This window comes from Ochotona curzoniae, unplaced genomic scaffold (assembly GCF_017591425.1).
Source record: "Ochotona curzoniae isolate NIBS_2020 unplaced genomic scaffold, NIBS_Ocur_1.0 contig_899, whole genome shotgun sequence".
In the NCBI taxonomy this organism is placed as follows: Eukaryota; Metazoa; Chordata; class Mammalia; order Lagomorpha; family Ochotonidae; genus Ochotona; species Ochotona curzoniae.
Genome location: NW_024466605.1, coordinates 5477436 through 5496218, shown reverse-complemented (window position 1 = coordinate 5496218; position 18783 = coordinate 5477436). Strand labels below are relative to the sequence as shown.

Here is an 18783-nt window from a genome sequence, read left to right as displayed (position 1 = left end):
AGGGGTCCGGAATGGACGGCTGCGCGGAGGAGGGCGTGCGGCCTTCGGGGACCGCGCAGGGCCGGCTGTGCAGCCTTCGGGGTCAGCTCCGGGACCGAATGCACAGATGAGGGTGTGTGGCCTCAGGGGTCAGCTCCGGGACCGGCTTGCATGTAGCAGGTGTACGGCCTTCGGGGTAAGCTCCGGGTCCGGTTGCACGGAAGGGACGGCTTCACGCATGCGCCGGCTTCCCCGGAACCAGGTCGCTAGGGAACGCTGTGCGCCTGGCGCTAGGGAAGAAGGTCGGGTCTTCCGGAAGTGAGGCACCGGAAGTCGCCTGCTGTGTGCTTCCCGGATCCGGCCGGGTTTCTCACGCGGAGCCGCGGACACCATGCAGTCGGATGATGTGAGTCTTCTTCCAGGGCTCTTGCTCCCTGGCTTGGGCTCCGGGCGTTTCGTGCTTTGGAGAGACGGGGTCTACTCAGGTGGCCTGAACCCCGGGTTTGGGGATTTGGGGGAATCACCTGGAGCTCCGAATGAGGGGCCGGCAGGCCGCCTGCTGAGCCCCAAGGATGTGCTGTGCCCAGGCGTGGAGGACAGCTGGCCCCGGGGTGCCCAGCCGTGAAGGACTGCTGGCCCTGGGCTGGGTGGTCTCCGGGGTGCCCAGCTGAAGGACTGCTGGCCCCGGGCTGGCTGGTCCCTGGGGTGCCCAGGCGTGAAGGACTGCTGGCCCTGGGCTGGGTGGTCCCCAGAGCCCGGGTGGTCCAGGTGCACGCTGGCTCCTCGGGCGGCTTTCCCCTCTCTTCTGTGCACCCAGGCTGTGATGTTGCAAGCATCTGTTTGTCTGCTGCAGGAAGACTTGGTTCATTCAATGTGTTAGGTGTTATGGTAGTCACGGGCCAAGGAGTGCCTGCCCTCCTCAGATGAGGTGGGCGAGGCAGAAAGCAAGTGGAGAAATCCGCACTTGCAGCTCTGAGACCCGGCTGGAGGGGTCAGGTGTACTGTCCCTGCCGACGGACCATGGCTGGGAGTCCCTTCGGGGCAAGTTTGAACAGAAGGGCTTGGGAGCCAGGTGGAACCAGCTGCTGCAAGGGGATGTGGAGATTTGAGAGAAGGGAGAGAGGCTGCTGTGACGGTGTCTGGGAGATGGACCGGGAAAGACGGAGCTGATGCGATGAATTTCCTGAGGGAACGCCTTGTCAGAAGTGTTCCAGAGGGAACACATCGGGAGCGGCACCTGCTCGCTACCTGCAGGCGTTTGGCAGAGGTGGGAGAATGAAGGCGAGGAGATCAGGGTAGGATCGGAGTGGCTTCATTCAGCTAAGCCAGTAACTGTAGGTGTCACCCGTACTGCTGGGGACATGTCAGATGACCAGGGGGTGGCATTTTGGATCCTCTAACTTGTTTCCTATTGTGCCCCATCACACACACACACCTATACAATTCCCAAAAATTTATTTTAGTTTTTCAATACTTTATTTTAGAATTTATTATTATTGGAAAGTCAGATCTACAGAAAGGAAAAGAGACAGAGAGGGAGATCTTCCATTTGTTGATTCACTCTCCAAATAGCCTCAACGGATGGAGCTGAGCCAATCCGAAGCCAGGAACCTGGAGCTTCCTCCGGGTCTCCCATGTAGATGCAGGGACCCAAGGCTTTGGGCCATCCTCTACTGCTTTCCCAGGCCACAAGCAGGGAGCTGGATGCAGGGCTCCAGGATATGAACTGGCGACCATATGGGATCCCCTCGCATGTGAGGAGAGGACCTTAGCCGCTAGGCTACCATGCCAGGTCCCCAAAATTTATTGTTTTGTTTTACCCTTCTTCATGTTTCTTGCTTTGAAACTTTTCCCAGTTTCTCAAGGCAGCTCATACCTAGACACTGTTTCTGTAGCTCTCCCCCTGATTAGACACATAAAACTCTAAGGACTATTTTTGCTGGGGCAGGTGCTGTAGTGCAGCAGGCTGGGTTCCTCCTGAAGCCTCCCCTCCCCCCTTTGGGGATGCCACATCCCACGTCTTGATAGTGCTTCCTTGGAAGTGGCAGGTCATGGCTCAGGGCTTGGGCCCCTGCACAAGAGACCCACGGGCTTTCTGGATCCCTGGCTGTTGCAGAGTTGGGGAATGAACTAGCAGATGGTTGGTTTCAGTCGTTTCCTCTCTCCCTCCTCCCTCTGAGTTTCCCCCTTTGTTCCAAGGAGAGGGAAATTAAAACATTAAGAAAAAAACAGGAGCTATCCTCCTTTCATTCAACAAATACTTGAATGTCTACTGTGTCAGGACTAGGAAATGTGCCCCTTTTTTATATATTTATTTTTATTTGAAAGGCGGATTTACAGAGAGCAGGAGAGAGCTTTTGTCCACTGGTTCATTCCCCAAATGATCGATCCAAAGCCAGGAACTTCTCCTGGGTCTTGCATGTGGGTGCGGAGGCCCCAGGACTTGAGCCATCCTCTGCTTCTTTTCCAGCCATAACAGAGGGCTGGATCAGAAATGGAGCAGCCAGGACACAAACTGGGGCCCAGATGGGATACTGGTGATGTGGGCGAAGGCTTAAGCTGCTATACCACTATGCTGGCCCCAAGAGATGTCATGTCTTAATAAATTAAATATACAGTAAATATTGATTGGCTAGCGAGCACATCAGTGGAGGAAAATAGATTATTTTCCTTGCCCTCAGTGAGATAAAGTTGTGGCATATCTATCCAAACATCTAGGATCATGCAGATTTTTTTTTTTAAGATTTATTCATTTTTATTGGAAAGACAAATACACAGAGAGAAGGAGAGACAGAGAGGAAGGTCTTCCAACTGATGGTTCACTCCCCAGTGGCCAAAACGGCTGGAGCTGAGTCAATCCGAAGCTAGGAGCCAGGAGCTCTTCCAGGTCTCCCACACGGGAGCCGGGTCCTAAGGCTTTGGGCTGTCCTTGACTGCTTTCCCAGGCCAGAGAGCAAGATGTTCCAACTGATGATTCACTCCCCAAGCAGCCACAATGGCCAGAGCTGAGCTGATCAGAAGCCAGGAGCCAGGAGCTTCATCCAAGTCAGTCACGTAGGGGCATGGTCCCAAGGCTTTGGGCCATTCTCGACTGCTTTCTCAGGTCACAAGCAGTTAACTGGATGGGAAGCCCGGCTTCTAGGATTAGAACCAACATCCATATGGGATCCTGGTGTGTTCAAAACAAGGACTTTAACCATTATGCTATGGCACCGGGCCCGGATTATGCAGACTTTAATGGAACACATTAAGTGAAAAGGGGGGGAAATTATATATATACATATACACACACATATGGTATCAGCTTGTTGTTTTGTTTTGTTTTTTTCTCTTAGCACATAGACATAAGCATTCATTATTGTTATTCCTCACAAAGACTTCTCAGTAGCAGTGCCACTCTGGGACATTGTCTTTTTGATGAATGAGGCGTCTGTGGGCTTTGTCTTCCAGGTTATCTGGGATACACTGGGAAACAGGCAGTTCTGTTCCTTCAAAATAAGGTGAGTCCGGATTTGGAAGCATGGACTAAAATGTCTCCTGTTTCCCCCTCACTGACCGCTTTGTAATCTTTGTTTCTTTCCTCCCATCCCAGAACCAAGACTCAGGGCTTTTGCCGAAATGAATACAGCCTGACTGGACTGTGCAATCGGTCCTCCTGCCCCCTGGCAAACAGCCAGTATGCCACCATCAAAGAAGAGAAAGGTAATGCCCGGTCTCCACTGCCACAAGAACTGCTCGCAGCTGAGAGGAAGCCGTGCCCTGGGCTCGGGCAAGAGCAGTAAAGAGGTTTTACTTTTCTCTGCAGGGCAGTGCTACTTGTATATGAAGGTGATAGAGCGAGCAGCTTTCCCCAGGCGCATGTGGGAACGGGTAAGGCTTGAGACGGAGCCGGTGCTCGCTGATGAAATGCATCAGAAACACCACGTGCCCTTCCCTCTGCCTTGGTCACCGTGAAGTTAACCTCGGAAGCCATCCTCACTCAGGCCTTGACGTGCCATCAACAAAACGCAGATGTAATAAGCCATTTACCCTTGCCCCGTAAACTCACTCTTTGGTTGTTGTTGTCGTTTGGTAGGTTCGGCTTAGTAAGAACTATGAGAAAGCACTGGAGCAAATAGATGAAAACCTGATTTATTGGCCCCGTTTTATTCGGCATAAATGTAAGCAGAGATTCACCAAGATAACCCAGTACCTGATACGAATTAGAAAACTTACACTAAAACGACAGTAAGTATTTGGGCCATTATTTTTAAATCTTCCACAGATTTGTAACAGGGGTATAACTTGATTTTCCCTACTTAAAAATCTTCAGAAAGTTTTCTTAACTCTTGAAGAGAATCTTTATGATAGAAAATTACCGGGCCCAGCACAGTAGCCTAGTGGCTAAACTTCACACCTTGCCTGCGCTGGGATCGCATATGAGCACCAGTTCATATCTCAGCTGCTCCCTGCTCCCCTTCCCATCCAGTGTCTTGCCTGTGGCCTGGGGAACCAGTAGAGGGTGGTCCAAAGACTTGGGACCCTGCACCCACGTGGAGATCAGAGCAAGTTCCTGGCTCTTGGCTTCAAATTGACTCAACTCTAGCCATTGCAGCTACTTGGGGAATAAGCCAGCTGACGTAAGATCTTTCTGTCTCCTTCTCTGTAAAATCTGACTTTCCAGTAAAAATCAGTAAATCTAAAAAAAAAAAAAAAGATTGAAAATTACCCACAAAATATAAGTAGGAATGCAAAAACTTCCATCTTCATTCACTGAAACTTACTTCAACAAGTGATATCAAACTACGTGAATTAGTAGAATCCATTTTTAAGGAGCCTTAGTCCCTAATAGTTTTTCGGTTGATTGCTAAGAGTTCATCTTCTAACAGCTAATTTCTTTTCTTTTTTTTTTTTTTCCTCTTCACATAAACACTGCTCTTGCATGGTAAATACCCTCAGAAGCCTCAGAATTCCCAAGGACCAGAAAAGCACTGTGGAAAGTGATTTTATAACATTAAGTGTCTAGAAACTTTTGAGTAAATTTGCTCTATCGAAGGCTGAGGCCTATAAAACTGACACTGATCTTTGCCCCCTTTGCTTTTACAAGCAACACATAACACATGACCTGGTGTTTGATCTGATAATATGTTTTCTTTTCCGTAGGAAGAAACTTGTTCCTTTGAGTAAAAAGGTGGAGCGAAGGGAGAAAAGAAGAGAGGTAAGTAACTGCTCCCGTGTTTGCGGGGTTTTACCCTGGGAGAGGGCTGCAGCACCCTCTGGGGAGCGCGTCAGGCCCCCACGGCGTTCACTGATGTATCTGATTTATCATATCCTCAGATTATGCATGGCTTTGATCTGGAAGCTTCGAGGATATATATGATGAAGGGTGGAGAGAATGTAATCAGTTGAGGTCCACATCTCCTTTTAGAAATTCTTGAGTTCGGATATTTCAGAACTCAAGTGTTGGCTCTTTAATCCATCATTACATATTCCTCTCAGCAAGGTCTGAGCATTCTGATGTAATCACTGCTAATTCTACAGTGAAAAGATAACGTTCACACTGAATTTTGTTTTGTTTTGATGCTTTTAATTAGTCTCATGTCTGTTTCCATCAGAGCTGCTAATTTCAGTTTGGGGAAAATTAATAGTGAAGAACTGGAAACTGCTTTGATCTGGGAGTATTTGTTTCCGTGTAGTAGACCAGTTTGCTATTGTAGACTGGTACTCATATGACCTTATCCTCATCCGTGGAAAACATGCTAGTGAGCATGCTCCAACCTTTGTCCAAGGGGTCTGCCTCACTTGCCCCTCCCTCAAGCTGCGTTTTTCAGCAGCGAGACCCAGAATCAGGTGTTCCTGAGCAGCTCAAAGTTTCAGTCATGTTTAGTATTTGCTTTGCTGTCCTCCCTTTCACCAATGGGCATTTACTTTCCAGAGTTGCCACGTTTTGTTAAGAGGTAACTTTGATAATCTGTTTTTCTCCCATCATTTGCTGGATTTTGTATCTCAGATCTTAACCATTGATTTCTACCTCATCATCCTTGAATGTTTTGAATATGCTCTTCCCAATCTTATACATCTATAACTTCCTCTGATTATATCATGTGTACTGTAAATAATAGTTCATGATATAGCAAAAACAAGGTTCTCATTCTTAACTGAGTATTAATTTGTCCTTTTTAAAAAATTATTTTTATTTGAAAGGCAAATTTAAAGGAAAAGGAGAGACAGAGAGGGATCTTCTATTTGCTGATTCATCCCCAAAATGCTGCGCTGGCCTGCAGTGCAGAGACCCAGGGACCCAGGTCATCTTCAGCTGTTTTTCCCGGGCACATTAGAATGGAGCTACATCAAAGTGGAGCAGCCCAGACTGAAATCGGCATGCTTGTGGGATACTAGCATTGCAGGAAGCAGCTTAACTTGCTTCACCACAATGCTGGCCCTGCGTGTTTTTAATTTCTTCCACAGGCTAACAGTTAAAATGCTGTCTTTGTCTTGAAGCATGTGTATTAAGTGCACTTGGTTTTCTTAAGTTTGGTTAGGCTTATACTGTAACAACTGGTCTGTATATTTGCAAAATATTCAGTGTCATCCATAAGTCCATTTAAGTGACCAAACATAAAGTCATATGTTGGAACAGTAGGAATAAAGGAGCGAGAGGAGCACTTTCAAACTGTGTGTATAGTTCCCTCAACATACCTTGCTCCATGTTTATGACATGTTATGTGCCTTGTGGAGTCAGGGCACCAATGGGAGGATTAGTGACGTGGGACTGTCACTGACCTTTACACACACACAGAGAAGTTTGCATATTTCCACCTTAAATGTGTAAGCACACTTCAGGGAATGAACATTCATGTGGGCCCCTGCTACAGGTGGTGCCAGTCTGCCCACATTGTGGTGCACTGCATACTACTAAGTTCATCGTTTGAGCTTAGCCTCCATATTAACACTTAAACCTTCTTTGTCCAGTTAATGCGAAATCGCATTAGAAAAGTTAAGTTAGATTTTCAGGTTTCTGTGGTGAAGTGGTGCAGGCTCACATCGGGGACTCACTTGCTGGGAGCTCATTGCAGGCAGATTTTCATCAGCACCACGTGGAACCTAACGTGGTTTTTAGAAAATACCTGGATGGTCCACCCAGCTGAGACAGTGTCCCAGCTTTGATTTTGCTTCAGGGTTGTTAATTTTCTGAAATACTTTATATCATACTGTCTCTCTAAGGCCTTGTTAGGATTTAATTCAGAATCTATAAAATCGTAGAAATTTTAATTGAAAGGTTCCCAAGGATTTGAGAAAGAAATCTGATTGAAAAGCAATTAAGAGATGATGCTGCTTTTATGTAAGATGTTTAGTCTATGTTTTGGGGAGGTAGACTATCTTCCATGCACTGGCTCATTCCACACAGCTAGGGCAGTGCCAGGCTAAAGCTGCAAGCTGGGAACTCATTCATGACTTCCCATGTAGGTATCAGGGAGCCATCAACGGCCCCCAGTGTTTTGGGAGTGGGGGTTGTTGCACAGTGGACTAAGCCACACTTGGTATAACTGTAATGCATGTAATCCTGTGTCAGAGTGACGGTTTAAGTCCTGGCTGTTCTGATCCTGCTCCTTGTCTAATGCACCTGGCGCAGATCATAGTTCAAATACCTGGATCCCTGCCACCCATAGAGACCAGATAGAGTTCATGGCTCCTGGCTCACGCTGTTTTGGGGAGAATCCACAGATGGAGGATCTTTTTCCGTTAGTGTCACTGCCCGAGGCCGAGCCAGAACTCAGACTACACTTGTGTGAAATGGAATCAAAGTGTGTCTTAACTACATCATCCTTAGCGGAAGAGAAGTTTGTTTTTATAGACTAATGAAATAAATGGGTTTGATTTTTGTCTCTTTCAGGAAAAGGCTTTAATAGCTGCTCAGTTGGACAATGCCATTGAAAAGGAATTACTGGAAAGGCTGAAACAAGATACGGTGAGAAAGCTAGTAGCTTTGGGGGTACCCATTTTTTGAGGTGGTACTGTGTTTTATTTTTCAAAGATTCTAGCATGACCCCTACTCTTATGTTTGTCTTTAGAATACAAGCCTGACATCTTCATTTTAATTCACTGATGTGAGCACATACAATGTGGCAGCTCCCCTTGCTAATCCATTTACTCTAACAGCTCTGTTTCTGCCATTGTTCATGAACTCTCATGTTCCCAAATGCAACAAGGTTCTTTAAAAAGTACTTATTCTTCTTAAAAATTGATTTTATTTTGACAAAAATATTTTTTCTGTATTTCTGCTTATCAGCAAAGTTCATGTGTCAATACATGATTTTATAATTACTATAAATTAAATAATCCAAATCCATCCATAAAACTGACATATTTTACATTATCCAGTGATTATTTTAAATGTCAGAAATAGACTTTAAGACACTGTGAAAAGGGGGAAAAAAAAAGACATTGTCATAAATCTCTGAAAGCAAGCTTGCAGGACAGAGGGACTACAAGTGTAACGTCCAGAAGTGTTTAAAGCCATCTGTGTTCCTGTTCTTCAGTACGGCGACATCTACAACTTCCCCATTCACGCTTTCGACAAGGCCCTGGAACAACAGGAGGCAGAGAGTGACTCTTCCGATGAGGAAAAAGATGACGAAGAGGAGGAGGAGGAGGATGATGAAGTAAGTTTATTTGGTCACACGGTAACTAATGTGACAGGATATATTTTTTCTGTCATTGAGAGTCAGTTCCTTACCCAAGACTTTGAGCAATTTTTTTGGCACATATGCTTTGATTTGGTCAATTGCCTTGTTCTCTAGGCCAAACCAACAACAAACGAAATTACAACTTAATGGCATTCTAATCACTTCTTCTGTATAGATTTCCAACTTGTTTGGGAAAAGCTAAAATTTGGTTGTTTATTAAATACACTCTGATGATTGTTATTTACTGAATAAAAACTAGATGCCTAAACCAAACCTGTCATGCTTTATTTTAGGTTGTGGGAAAAAGAGAGTTTGTGGAAGATGAGGAGGTGGATGAGAGTGATCTAAGCGATTTTGAGGTGAGTTCTACAAACAGAAAACTCTGGCCATCAGGTGTATCTCGACATACAGAGCTGATCCCAGCTTGAGGGGACAACCGAGGAGTCTGAGAAAGCTAGCACTCTCCTTCCTCTCTCCGCAGGATATGGATAAACTGGACGCCAGCAGTGATGAGGACCAGCAGGACAGCGAGTCCTCCAGCGAAGAGGAAGCAAACGCCCCTCACGCAAAACACAAAGGCAAAGCGCCCTTGAAAGGCCCTCTGCGGCGAAAACGAGCCTACGTGGAGATTGAATACGAGCAGGAGACGGAGCCCCTGGCCAAGGCCAAAGCCACAGCCACCTGACATCCCCCAGGCAGCTGCAAATGGGACCCAACATGTTGAACTTTGAACTTATCTCAAACACCTCCAGGTTTTCTTATGTTGGACAAACACAGTATCTGTGTTTATAGAGAGCAAGACATGGAGTCTGTGGAGGAATACCTTAATTGTGAACAGAATATTTTTATAACATGTGTAGTTCAACCCCACACAGCTTAAAAGATCTGTTCTTGAAGCTGGGATGAGTGTAACTGGTTCTAAATACTAACTTCCTCAGTCTGTTCCTAGCATGGCATTTTGATTCTTGCTCTTTTCCCTAGTCCTCTGGGCATGAAAGGAAAGAGAAAAGGAGAAAGACTTACAATGTTCAGTTTCAGAGACTCCATTTGTACAACATGAGATAGGAAGAAAACCCTTTCTTCTTGGATGTCTTATGTTCCTTGCTGGGGGGCAGTGTCAGAAGCCTGATGTACCTTTCTCAGACAGCTCACCACCTTATGGTCTTCACAGCTTTGGAGAACTTTGGCCAGGAGAATCTGAAACACCAACATAGGCTTTGATTTACTCTCCACCCAACCCTTTTATTTTGAATTCTCACACCCAAGAAAAAAGTGTAGATGATACCAAGCCAACTGGTGTTTTAACATGCTTATAAAGATGTTTTTATGTAGCCACGGCAAATCAGGTTGAAAGTAGGGCTTAACTAAGATTCAAGAGTAGGAGACTGAATAAACCGTAAGACAGCAAACTCCATACCATCTGCAAACATTTTCAGGACATTTTTTCATGCCTTCAGTCATATCCGAGTGCCCAGGTTTGAGGCCTGGCTCCTCTCCTGTGCTGTGCGGCTTGGGAAGCAGTAGTAATGGCCGGTACTGGCTCCCTGCCACTGATGTGGAGCCCCAGCTCGTGCTGCAGCCTTCAGCCTGATTCAGCTGTCATTGGCAACTGCTGTTACTCCTACAAGGGCCTATAGCTCATTGTTTCTCCTTTTTGAGTTCAGAGGACTACAGTAGATGCATATTCCACCACTTTCATCAGGATGTTTTTGCCCATTATCTCTATCCTAAACCCCAGCCAATCCTTCTCCCTTTTGTCTAAATGGTTCCAAATTGTTTTAAGAGAAAATAAGGCATTTTATCAAATTCGACTGAAGGCTAGTGGCAGAGCCTAAAACCCTGTTGTGTTCATTTCCAGACTCGGTCAAGCACAGGAACAACAAATTATAATCCATCTCGGGAGTTCTCTGATGAGGCACCCCTGAAACCAAGCTGCTGCCCCCATCTTACCTTCACCTGTCCATGCGAGCAGTGGTCCAGGATAATCAGGCACTCTGTGGCCTCCTGCAGCAGGGCACTCTTAACAGGTTCAGGTGTAAGGCTTGGATCTTTTGCTACATCACATATGAGCTTCAAGAGAGCCTTCAGAAAAACCACAAGTCTGCAGGGAACTCTAGAATCGGGATGAAAAACTAAGTCATACTCAATCAGGATATGAAAATTGAGAGATGTCAGAGGGCTGTGTGGTGGAAAGCTCTCATTTCATAAATGCACTGAAGCCAAAGGTGCGAGACACAGAAGGCCACGGAGCTGGGAACAGAGTAGACTTCAAGTCTGTTGTTTCCATGGCATACTGCTTGCATACATACTGGCCTCCCTAAGACTCTCCTTCCAGAAACTGGCTCTCTTTACAAAAATGGCACCCACCTCAACCGAGAAGGAAGAATAGGGGTCTCTCCTTGCCAAACAAAGTCAGAAATGTGAGGGAGGCACCGCTGCTGTGGCACAACACGTAATACCAGCATCTCATGGATGTCGGTTCCTTTCCCAGTGGCTTCACTTCCAATCCAGCTCCCAGCTAATGGCCTGGGAAAAGTAGGTAACTCAGGTGCTTGGGACTCGATCACCCAAGTGTGACTGGGAGATCAAGGTTTGGCTTCTGGCTTTGGTCTGACCCAGTGTAAGGTGTTGGCAGCCGTTTGGAAAATGAACCAGCAGAAGGAAGATCTGTCTCTTTCTCTTTGTAACTCTTTCAAAATAGAGGGTCACAAAATAGTGCAGGGGAAATAAGCTTGGCTTATGGGAGTTGAAATTATCAATAATTTCAGGTCTTCCTTTGCAATTGGTTAATAAGTCAGGCTTATTTCCAATTACTAACTTTCCTGAAAGTTTTCATTTTCTTCAAGAGTTCTGAAAATGGACAGTGGTAATAACTGGTAACATTACAATTATACACTTCATCTATTTTTTTACTACAAGTAAAAACTACAAAATTTTAAAGCTGGAAAGTCATTAATTTGTCATGTTAAGTCATGCATGGTAAACTGTATTTCCACATTTCTGGACAACAATGTAGGAGATACATTTTATCCCTTCATCTAAAAAAAAAACACATTCTCCTGAGATTGCTGTGCCTCTCAGAGCTGTTACTCACTTCATAATCTCTCCAGTTTCTACTCAGCGCCCTGCATTTATTCACCTCTTCCTTCAACTTGCAGCCTTTGTCTCTGTTCTTTAAAGGCCTTATACAATTTGATTTTATCTGTTCATTCTACTGAAGTCCACAAACATTTGTGTACCTAACAGCAGGTGCAGATTAGACCTTGTAGAGTAACAGGCCGAGTCTTGCATTGTGCTAGAGGTTACAGTTTAAGCAGAGGCATGGTAAACAAGGGCAATCTAGTTACAAATGTGACTAAGGTAAAGACTGTCAGGCAAGAAGTTGCTCTGGATTCCTTGTACATTGATGAGATGAGGAAACGGGGTCTAGACTAGATATAAACCTTGCTGGAGTGCAGGCTCCTCTAGCTAAATTAAATTTATAGTTAATTTGGCTGACTGCATGGTGGGCCTACTAGCACCCTGACCCCTGAGGCTCTGGCAGACCAGAACATGAGCACAGCATCCTCCTGATGGCTGCAGGTGGTAAACGATGTGCTATAAAGTATTCCATCCTCAACTAGATTCCAGGATCTTTTAGATGAACAGAGTAAAGCACGTCTCACTTCCAAGGGGCCCTGAATATCCTAACATGCATTATAAATCTAAGGAGCTACTTAAGACATCATTCACAATAACTTCTTTTTCCTGCAGAATGTTGAAGAGCATTTGGGCAGACATTCTTCAAAACACCCATCTAAGCCACTCCCAGGATATGTGTGTTTGAAAGAAAAGCACTGGTATCAAAAATACTCAAATATGAGCAGCTGGAAAAACTAAATACATTTCATCTTTCTAACACATTTTCTCAGTCTTTAGGTGTGTAAAAATGAGAGGTACTCAAATATATGAAATATTTAATATCTATATTAAATGTACATGTGGACAAACTAAGAGAAAACTGGCTGAGCTTTGTCCCTTTAGCACAGCTGTCCTGGCTTCCGTACCTGGGCCACGTGTACTGCATGACCAGTTTCAGAGTCTCCAGGATCTTCAATCTGGCCTCTTCCTCTGGGCCATCATAGACCTCCAGATAGCCAATGATGACTCGCTCCAGCCTTTTCATGTGCCGCACAGTCAGGATCCCCAGCCTAGAATGGGAAGAAAAGCTGTAGCCCCCGGGCTGAGCAGGGGAATCCCACAGCCCAGCCGTGAGGGACTCGCCTCCTGACGAATGCTGGCAGGTTTCTGGCATAGGTCCTGCGCAGCAGGATGCGGTGCTCGGGCTCCATATAAGTCAGGACCAGCTGCAGGACCGCATCACAGTGCGTGGTGGGGCGGGACGTCTCTCCCTTCCACTGCAGGCCTTTCTCGAGCACGGGGAATAAGTCCAGCAGGCACGGGAGGACAGCCTGTGGGGAGGGAGGCACGAATGTGTAACACTCAGCTTTCCTAAAGACTTCAGCAAGCTACTGCCTTTGGGGTTCCTGCCACAGAGGTTTAGACGATACTAACAACCATACATTAAATGTGTATAACTTTGTATTTTTTTAAAAAGATTTATTTTTATTGCAAAGTCATATATACAAAGAGGAGAGACAGAGAAGATCTTCCGTCTGCTGATTCACTCCTCAAGTGGCTGAAATGGCCCGAGCTGAGCCGATCTGAAGCCAGGAGCCAGGAAATTCCTCCAGGTCTCCCAAGCAGGTTCAGGGTCCCAAGGCTTTGGACCATCCTTGACTGCTTTCCCAGGCCACAAGCAGGGAGCTGGATGGGAAGAGGGGCTGCCAGGATATGAACCAGTGCCTATATGGGATCCTGGCGCATGCAAGGCGAGGACTTTAGCTGCTAGGCTACTGTGCAGGGTCCTATCACCTTGTTATTATCAAGCCCTCTTGGTATTCTTATCCCTCTCTGATAGTAACAGTTAATACCTTCTCTACAAGCCTACTAATTTGTAAAATGAGAATAGCAAAGCTGAAGTTCAGTCCAGATTTTAGGAATCTAAGTTCACTGCCACTAGGTCATTAAGTCTAAGAGACGTTCAAATCAGTGTGTGGGCACCTACAGTTCTGCTGGAAGTTTTGGTTTCTCTCATTGGTGTTCTGAGTGTCTTATGATCTCTTTGTGCACCATCTTAAGAAACCAAACCTTTTAGCTGTAAGTACCTGGATTCTCACACTCAGCTGAAAAGGACGAGAAAGGACGCAGGTGGGGAAGGTACAGAACTGTGGCGGCAGTGATGATCTCACGCAGGATGCCTGCCTCCCAGCTCTGCCTCCAATCCAAATCCAGCTTCCTACTATTGTATACTGGGAAGCAAGGCTGAGCCTTCCAATACTTAGGACCCTGCCACCCGCCTGGGAGATCTGCCTTGAACTCTTGGTTCCTGGCTTCAGTCTGGCACAGCCCTGGCTATTGGTGACATTTGGGGAGTGAATTAGCTAATGGACAATCTCTCCCTGCTTGCTTTCAAATAATACATTTAAAAAATAAGTTTTGGCTCAGAGCAGTAGCCAAGCAGCTCAAGTCCCATATAGACACTGGGTCTACTCCTGGCAGTTCCATTTCCCATCCAGCTCCCTGCTTGTGGCCTAGGAAAGCAATTGAGGACAGCTCAAAGCTTGGGGACCCTGCTCCCGTGTGGGAGACCCAGAAGAGACTCCTGACTTCAGATTGGCTCAGCTCCAGCCATTGCAGCCGCCTTGGGAGTGAATGATTAGATGCAAGATCTTCCCTTCTGTCTCTCCTCCTCTCTGTATTAGCTAACTTTGTAATAAAAATAAATCTAAAAAAAAGCTTATACCTCTGATTTTATGTAATTTTCTTGCTTCTGACTTTAGAATGTTCTTCACCCTCCTAAGCAACTCCATCCTTCATAAACAAATACCACTGCAGTCCCCAAATCTCCTAAACCCTCCACCCCATCCGCTCCTGCCAGCTGCTGCTGGACAGTCACCACAGCGCACACAGGCCTGTCCCAGGGCAGCTTCACTCAGTACTGTTCACACACTTGGTGCATGTACACAGCATCGTGTTCACAACAGCATCCCCAGTAGGGCTTCTCAACCCCTCAAGGGCAGCCTGACCCACCCTCAGAGCCCACAACGGCTGCTGGCACACAGCAGGCACGCAAGGTTTCTGCGAATGACATGAAAGCACCACCATACAGGCAGTCTGTGTGTTAACGTAAGCACAGAAAGAAAAACATTTAAAAATTTTAAAACTACAACTTTCTGTGACGTAAAGCTACCCCCGCAGGTGGTGCCCGGCCCCAGCAGCATGGCTGCCTGTTTGGTGCCAGCACAGCTCAGCTCGCCAGGCCTCACTGTCCCTTCCCAGATCTCTAAGCAGTGCCACCTGCTGCTCCTCCCAGAGAAGCCACAGACGTGCAGCGGCATCGCTTCCACTCACCTCAATGAGCTGGTGCTCTGGTGCATACAGGTGGTTGAAAATGGCATGGTACACGACCTGCGCTCTGTTGTACTGGAGCAAATCTGCCGCTGGCTGCCATAAGACATTTACAATTAATCCAAGTATTCCTAGACTGACAAAACCTTGAGGATTTCTGAAAACTGGATGATGCGTATCCATGGGGAGCCACCATGCACTCTCTGTGCACACATACATTTTAAAGAATTATTTTACTTGAAAGGCAGACAGGAAGGTCAGAGTGTGCCCTCATCTGCCCACATGTTCCCCAGAGAGCCACAAAGGCTGAGGGGCTGAGGGCAGGAGCCGGGAACCCCGGCCATTAAAATAAGGTCAATGGGGCCAGTACTGCTGCCCAAGCCTCAAGTCAGCAGCGAGCCGATTCCGGTTTCGGGACTGTGCATCCTAGCTGGCTCCTTAACCTCCAGGCGACTCATTATTCCTCTGTGTGTATTATGGAAGTCTCATAACACAGAGCTTTGAAAAGCCAACGTTCCTTGGAGCCAGCGCTGAGGCAAAGTGGGCCCGCTACCCATGATGCCAGCATCTCACACAGACATTGGTTCATGTCCCAGCTGTTCCACGTCTGATCCAGCTCCCTGGGGATGGCTTGGGAAATATAATGGAGAAGGGCTTAAGTGTTTGGGGACCTGTCACTCACGAGGAAGTCTTAGATGGAGTTACAGGCTCTGTTTTTTTTTTTAAGATTTATTTATTTTTATTGTAAACTCATATATACAGAGAGGAGAGACAGAGAGGAATATCTTTCATCTGATGATTCACTCTCCAAGTGGCTGCAATGGCCAGAACTGCACTGATCTGAAGCCAGGAGCCAGGAGCCTCTTCCAGGTCTCCCAAGCAGGTTCACGGTCCCAAGGCTTTGGGCTGTCCTCAACTGCTTTCCCAGGCCACAAGCAGGGAACTGGATGGGAAGTGGAGCTGCCAGGATTAGAACCGGTGCCCATAAGGGATCCCGGGTGTGCAAGGCGAGGACTTTAACCTCTATGCTATGGCTCCAGGCCATACCCAAGTTATCTTAATGACTTGACGCTATGAGAATTCCAGCAGACCAAAAAGCCAGAGGCTTCAGCAAAAACAAAGCAGCAGATTTTGCCAACAGGACCAGCCCTGGCTGTCCCATCAGTACAGAGGTGCCTACCACGTTGAGCACAATGTGCTGCAGGCAGCGGACGCCCAGGATCTTGTTCTCTGTTTGATAATCATCCGAGATGAGCAGCGACGGCGGGAGGACCCCTTCCAAATGCTGGCTCAGCCAGGGCCGAGTGACCTGCTGCAGTGTCCACGAGAACACGTGCTTGACGGCGGGGTTCTTCTTCCAGGAGTCCCTGTGTGCACGTGTGGAAAACAGCATGGGGTCAACGGACGCATTCAAGAGAACAAAGTCAGCCAGTTCAAATAAACACACTGCTTTCCTGTCCTTAGGAGGAAAAAATGCCTCTAAGAGAACTCTGGATTTTGGGCCCTGTGTGGTAGCATAGTGGCTAAAGTCCTTACTTTGCACACCCAGGATCCAATGAGGGTGGCCAGTTCTTATCCCAGCTGCTCCACCTCCCTTCCAGCTCCCTGCCTGTGGCCTGGGAAAGCAGTGGAGGACGGCCCAAAGCTTTGGGACCCCGCACCCATATGGGAGAGCCAGAAGAGGCTTCTGGATCCTGGCTTTGGATCGGCGCAGCTCCAGCCGTTGCAGCCACTTGGGTGGTGAACCATTGGATACAAGATCTTCCTCTGTCTCTCTTCCTCTCCGTATATCTGCCTTTCCAATGAAAAATAAATAAATAAAAAGTTCTCTACCATCTCACTACTGTTTAATACTAAGTCTCTCAGAAAAATAATAAATTAATTTTGAAAAATAACTAACTCTATAACATATACTCCAAGATCTGTATTAAAATAACTTAGGTAAAATCCACTTAACATCACTCAGGGCTCTAAGTCTTAAGCTCCCTAGGTGAGAAGCAGCCATTTACAACCCCAGCTGTGTGAAGCACCGTGCTTACACTGAAGATGTGCTCGGCGTTGAAGACCCAAGTAGGGGAAATCTCTCAGTATTTGCACAGTACTCTACAGGTTAGAAACTGCGTTTACACACACAGATTAACCAAGCCTCAAACTAGCAGCCACAGGGTAACAGGTGCATGAGCCTTTCATCAAACACTGTTGCTCTAGCCAATCACCATTCCAATGAGATCCTTTCAAGTCCTGTAAATTCCAACCACAGGTTCAAATTCCCATCCCCACCTAAGGTAGGAAATACAGAAGTGCAGCAAGGACCCAGTGTGGTAGGTAGCCTAGTGGCAAAAGTCCTCCCCTTGTATGTGTGCCAGACTCCCCTATGGTCGCTAGGTCGTGCCCTGGCTACTCTACTTCCCATCCTGCTCCCTGCAGGTGGCCTGGGACAGCAGCTGAGGACTGCCCAAAGCCCTGGGACCCGGCACCCACTCCTGGCTTCAGATCGGCTGTGGCCACTGAGACCATGTGGGAAATGAACAAGCAGATGGAAGATCTTTCAGTTCCTTTTCTCCATAAATCTGATCTGCCTTTCCAATTGAAAAACCCAAAAAGCAGGTGAAGAATCGCCTCTTCCAGGGCAGCTCTCGGGAGGACCGGAGAAAGTTTTAGAACACTCTCAAGACCTCAGTACTTGCTGAGGTCTAGTCAATGCCATTTACGCTTCGTGAGCCCTAACACGTCGTTGGCGCCGCACTCACTTGTTCAGCTGCGGTCTCAGCAACCCCAGGATCCCGCCAAAGTGGCCCCGGTCCTCGGCGGCCTCCCCGCGCAGGAAGCCGGCCACGGAGCTGCAGCCGGCGGCCCGGAGCAGCGAGGCCAGCGCCTCGGCCGCCACGGCGCGGGACTCGGCGCTGCTCCAGGGCCGCTCGGCGCGGTGCGTGACGGCGAACAGGTACACGGGCCCCGCCACGTGCCGCAGGCCCGCCGGGCCCGCGGCGTCCAGCACCCGCAGCAGCAGCCGCCCGATTCGGGCCGCGCTCTCGGCCTCCCCGCCGCCCCGCTCCTCCTCCCCGGCCGGCGCCGCGCACGTCTCCAGGGCCCGGGCCAGCCGCCCCAGGAGCTCGGCCATGCCGTCGCCGGCCGCCAGCAGCCCGCCGCCCTCCGCGGCTTCCAGGAGCGCGCCCAGCTCGCCCAGCGCCTGCTCCCGGGCAGCATGGCCCCGCCGCGCGTCGGGCGCGGAGAGACGATGCAGAACATCGGAGAGAGCGCGCGGCAGGGCGGACGGCAACGGCGGATCCCGGGCCCCGGCCGGCTCCATTGCTGCGGCCGGATCCATCACTCCGGCCACACAGCCCGCGCAGGCGCGGCGGCCACGCCCCCTTTCCGGCAGCAGCTGGGGGTCTGGCCGCTTCCGGTTCCCGCAGAGCCGCCACGCTACGTCTTTTCACGACGCGTGCGGATCGTAAAGCAGTAAAGATCCGGGTTCGGTTAAGACCTTCCGCAAAGGCGGAGCTGGAGTGAATATATTTGCATGGAAAGTGAGGCGAGGCTGGTATATACATATTTTTTTCTGTTTCTGTTTCAATTCTTAAAGCAGAAACAAGAACAATCCCGAATATTAATGCTGTTTTAAAACCAGGCTGAGTTTTATACATCAATGATGATTACGATTTGACGATAGGAATCTCACCCTCTT

General features: G+C 47.9%; 2 protein-coding genes across 2 annotated transcripts; one reads left to right on the top strand and one right to left on the bottom strand.

Moving 5' to 3' along the window:
• The first annotated feature begins 313 nt into the window (after positions 1–313).
• On the top strand, positions 314–9570 carry MAK16 (MAK16 homolog). Its single transcript, XM_040994204.1, has 10 exons — positions 314–385; positions 3430–3479; positions 3572–3681; positions 3785–3849; positions 4055–4206; positions 5122–5176; positions 7853–7927; positions 8499–8621; positions 8939–9004; positions 9127–9570. Exons 1-10 carry the CDS (start codon positions 371–373, stop codon positions 9328–9330), a joined length of 915 nt encoding a protein of 304 aa, XP_040850138.1. The 5' UTR covers positions 314–370; the 3' UTR covers positions 9331–9570.
• On the bottom strand, positions 8194–18441 carry TTI2 (TELO2 interacting protein 2). Its single transcript, XM_040994203.1, has 8 exons — positions 17846–18441; positions 16276–16462; positions 15099–15191; positions 12909–13096; positions 12692–12835; positions 10596–10758; positions 9669–9842; positions 8194–8543 (listed from the first exon to the last, which is right to left on the bottom strand). Exons 1-7 carry the CDS (start codon positions 18421–18423, stop codon positions 9738–9740), a joined length of 1458 nt encoding a protein of 485 aa, XP_040850137.1. The 5' UTR covers positions 18424–18441; the 3' UTR covers positions 8194–8543; positions 9669–9737.
• Between the last annotated feature and the right edge of the window lie 342 nt (positions 18442–18783).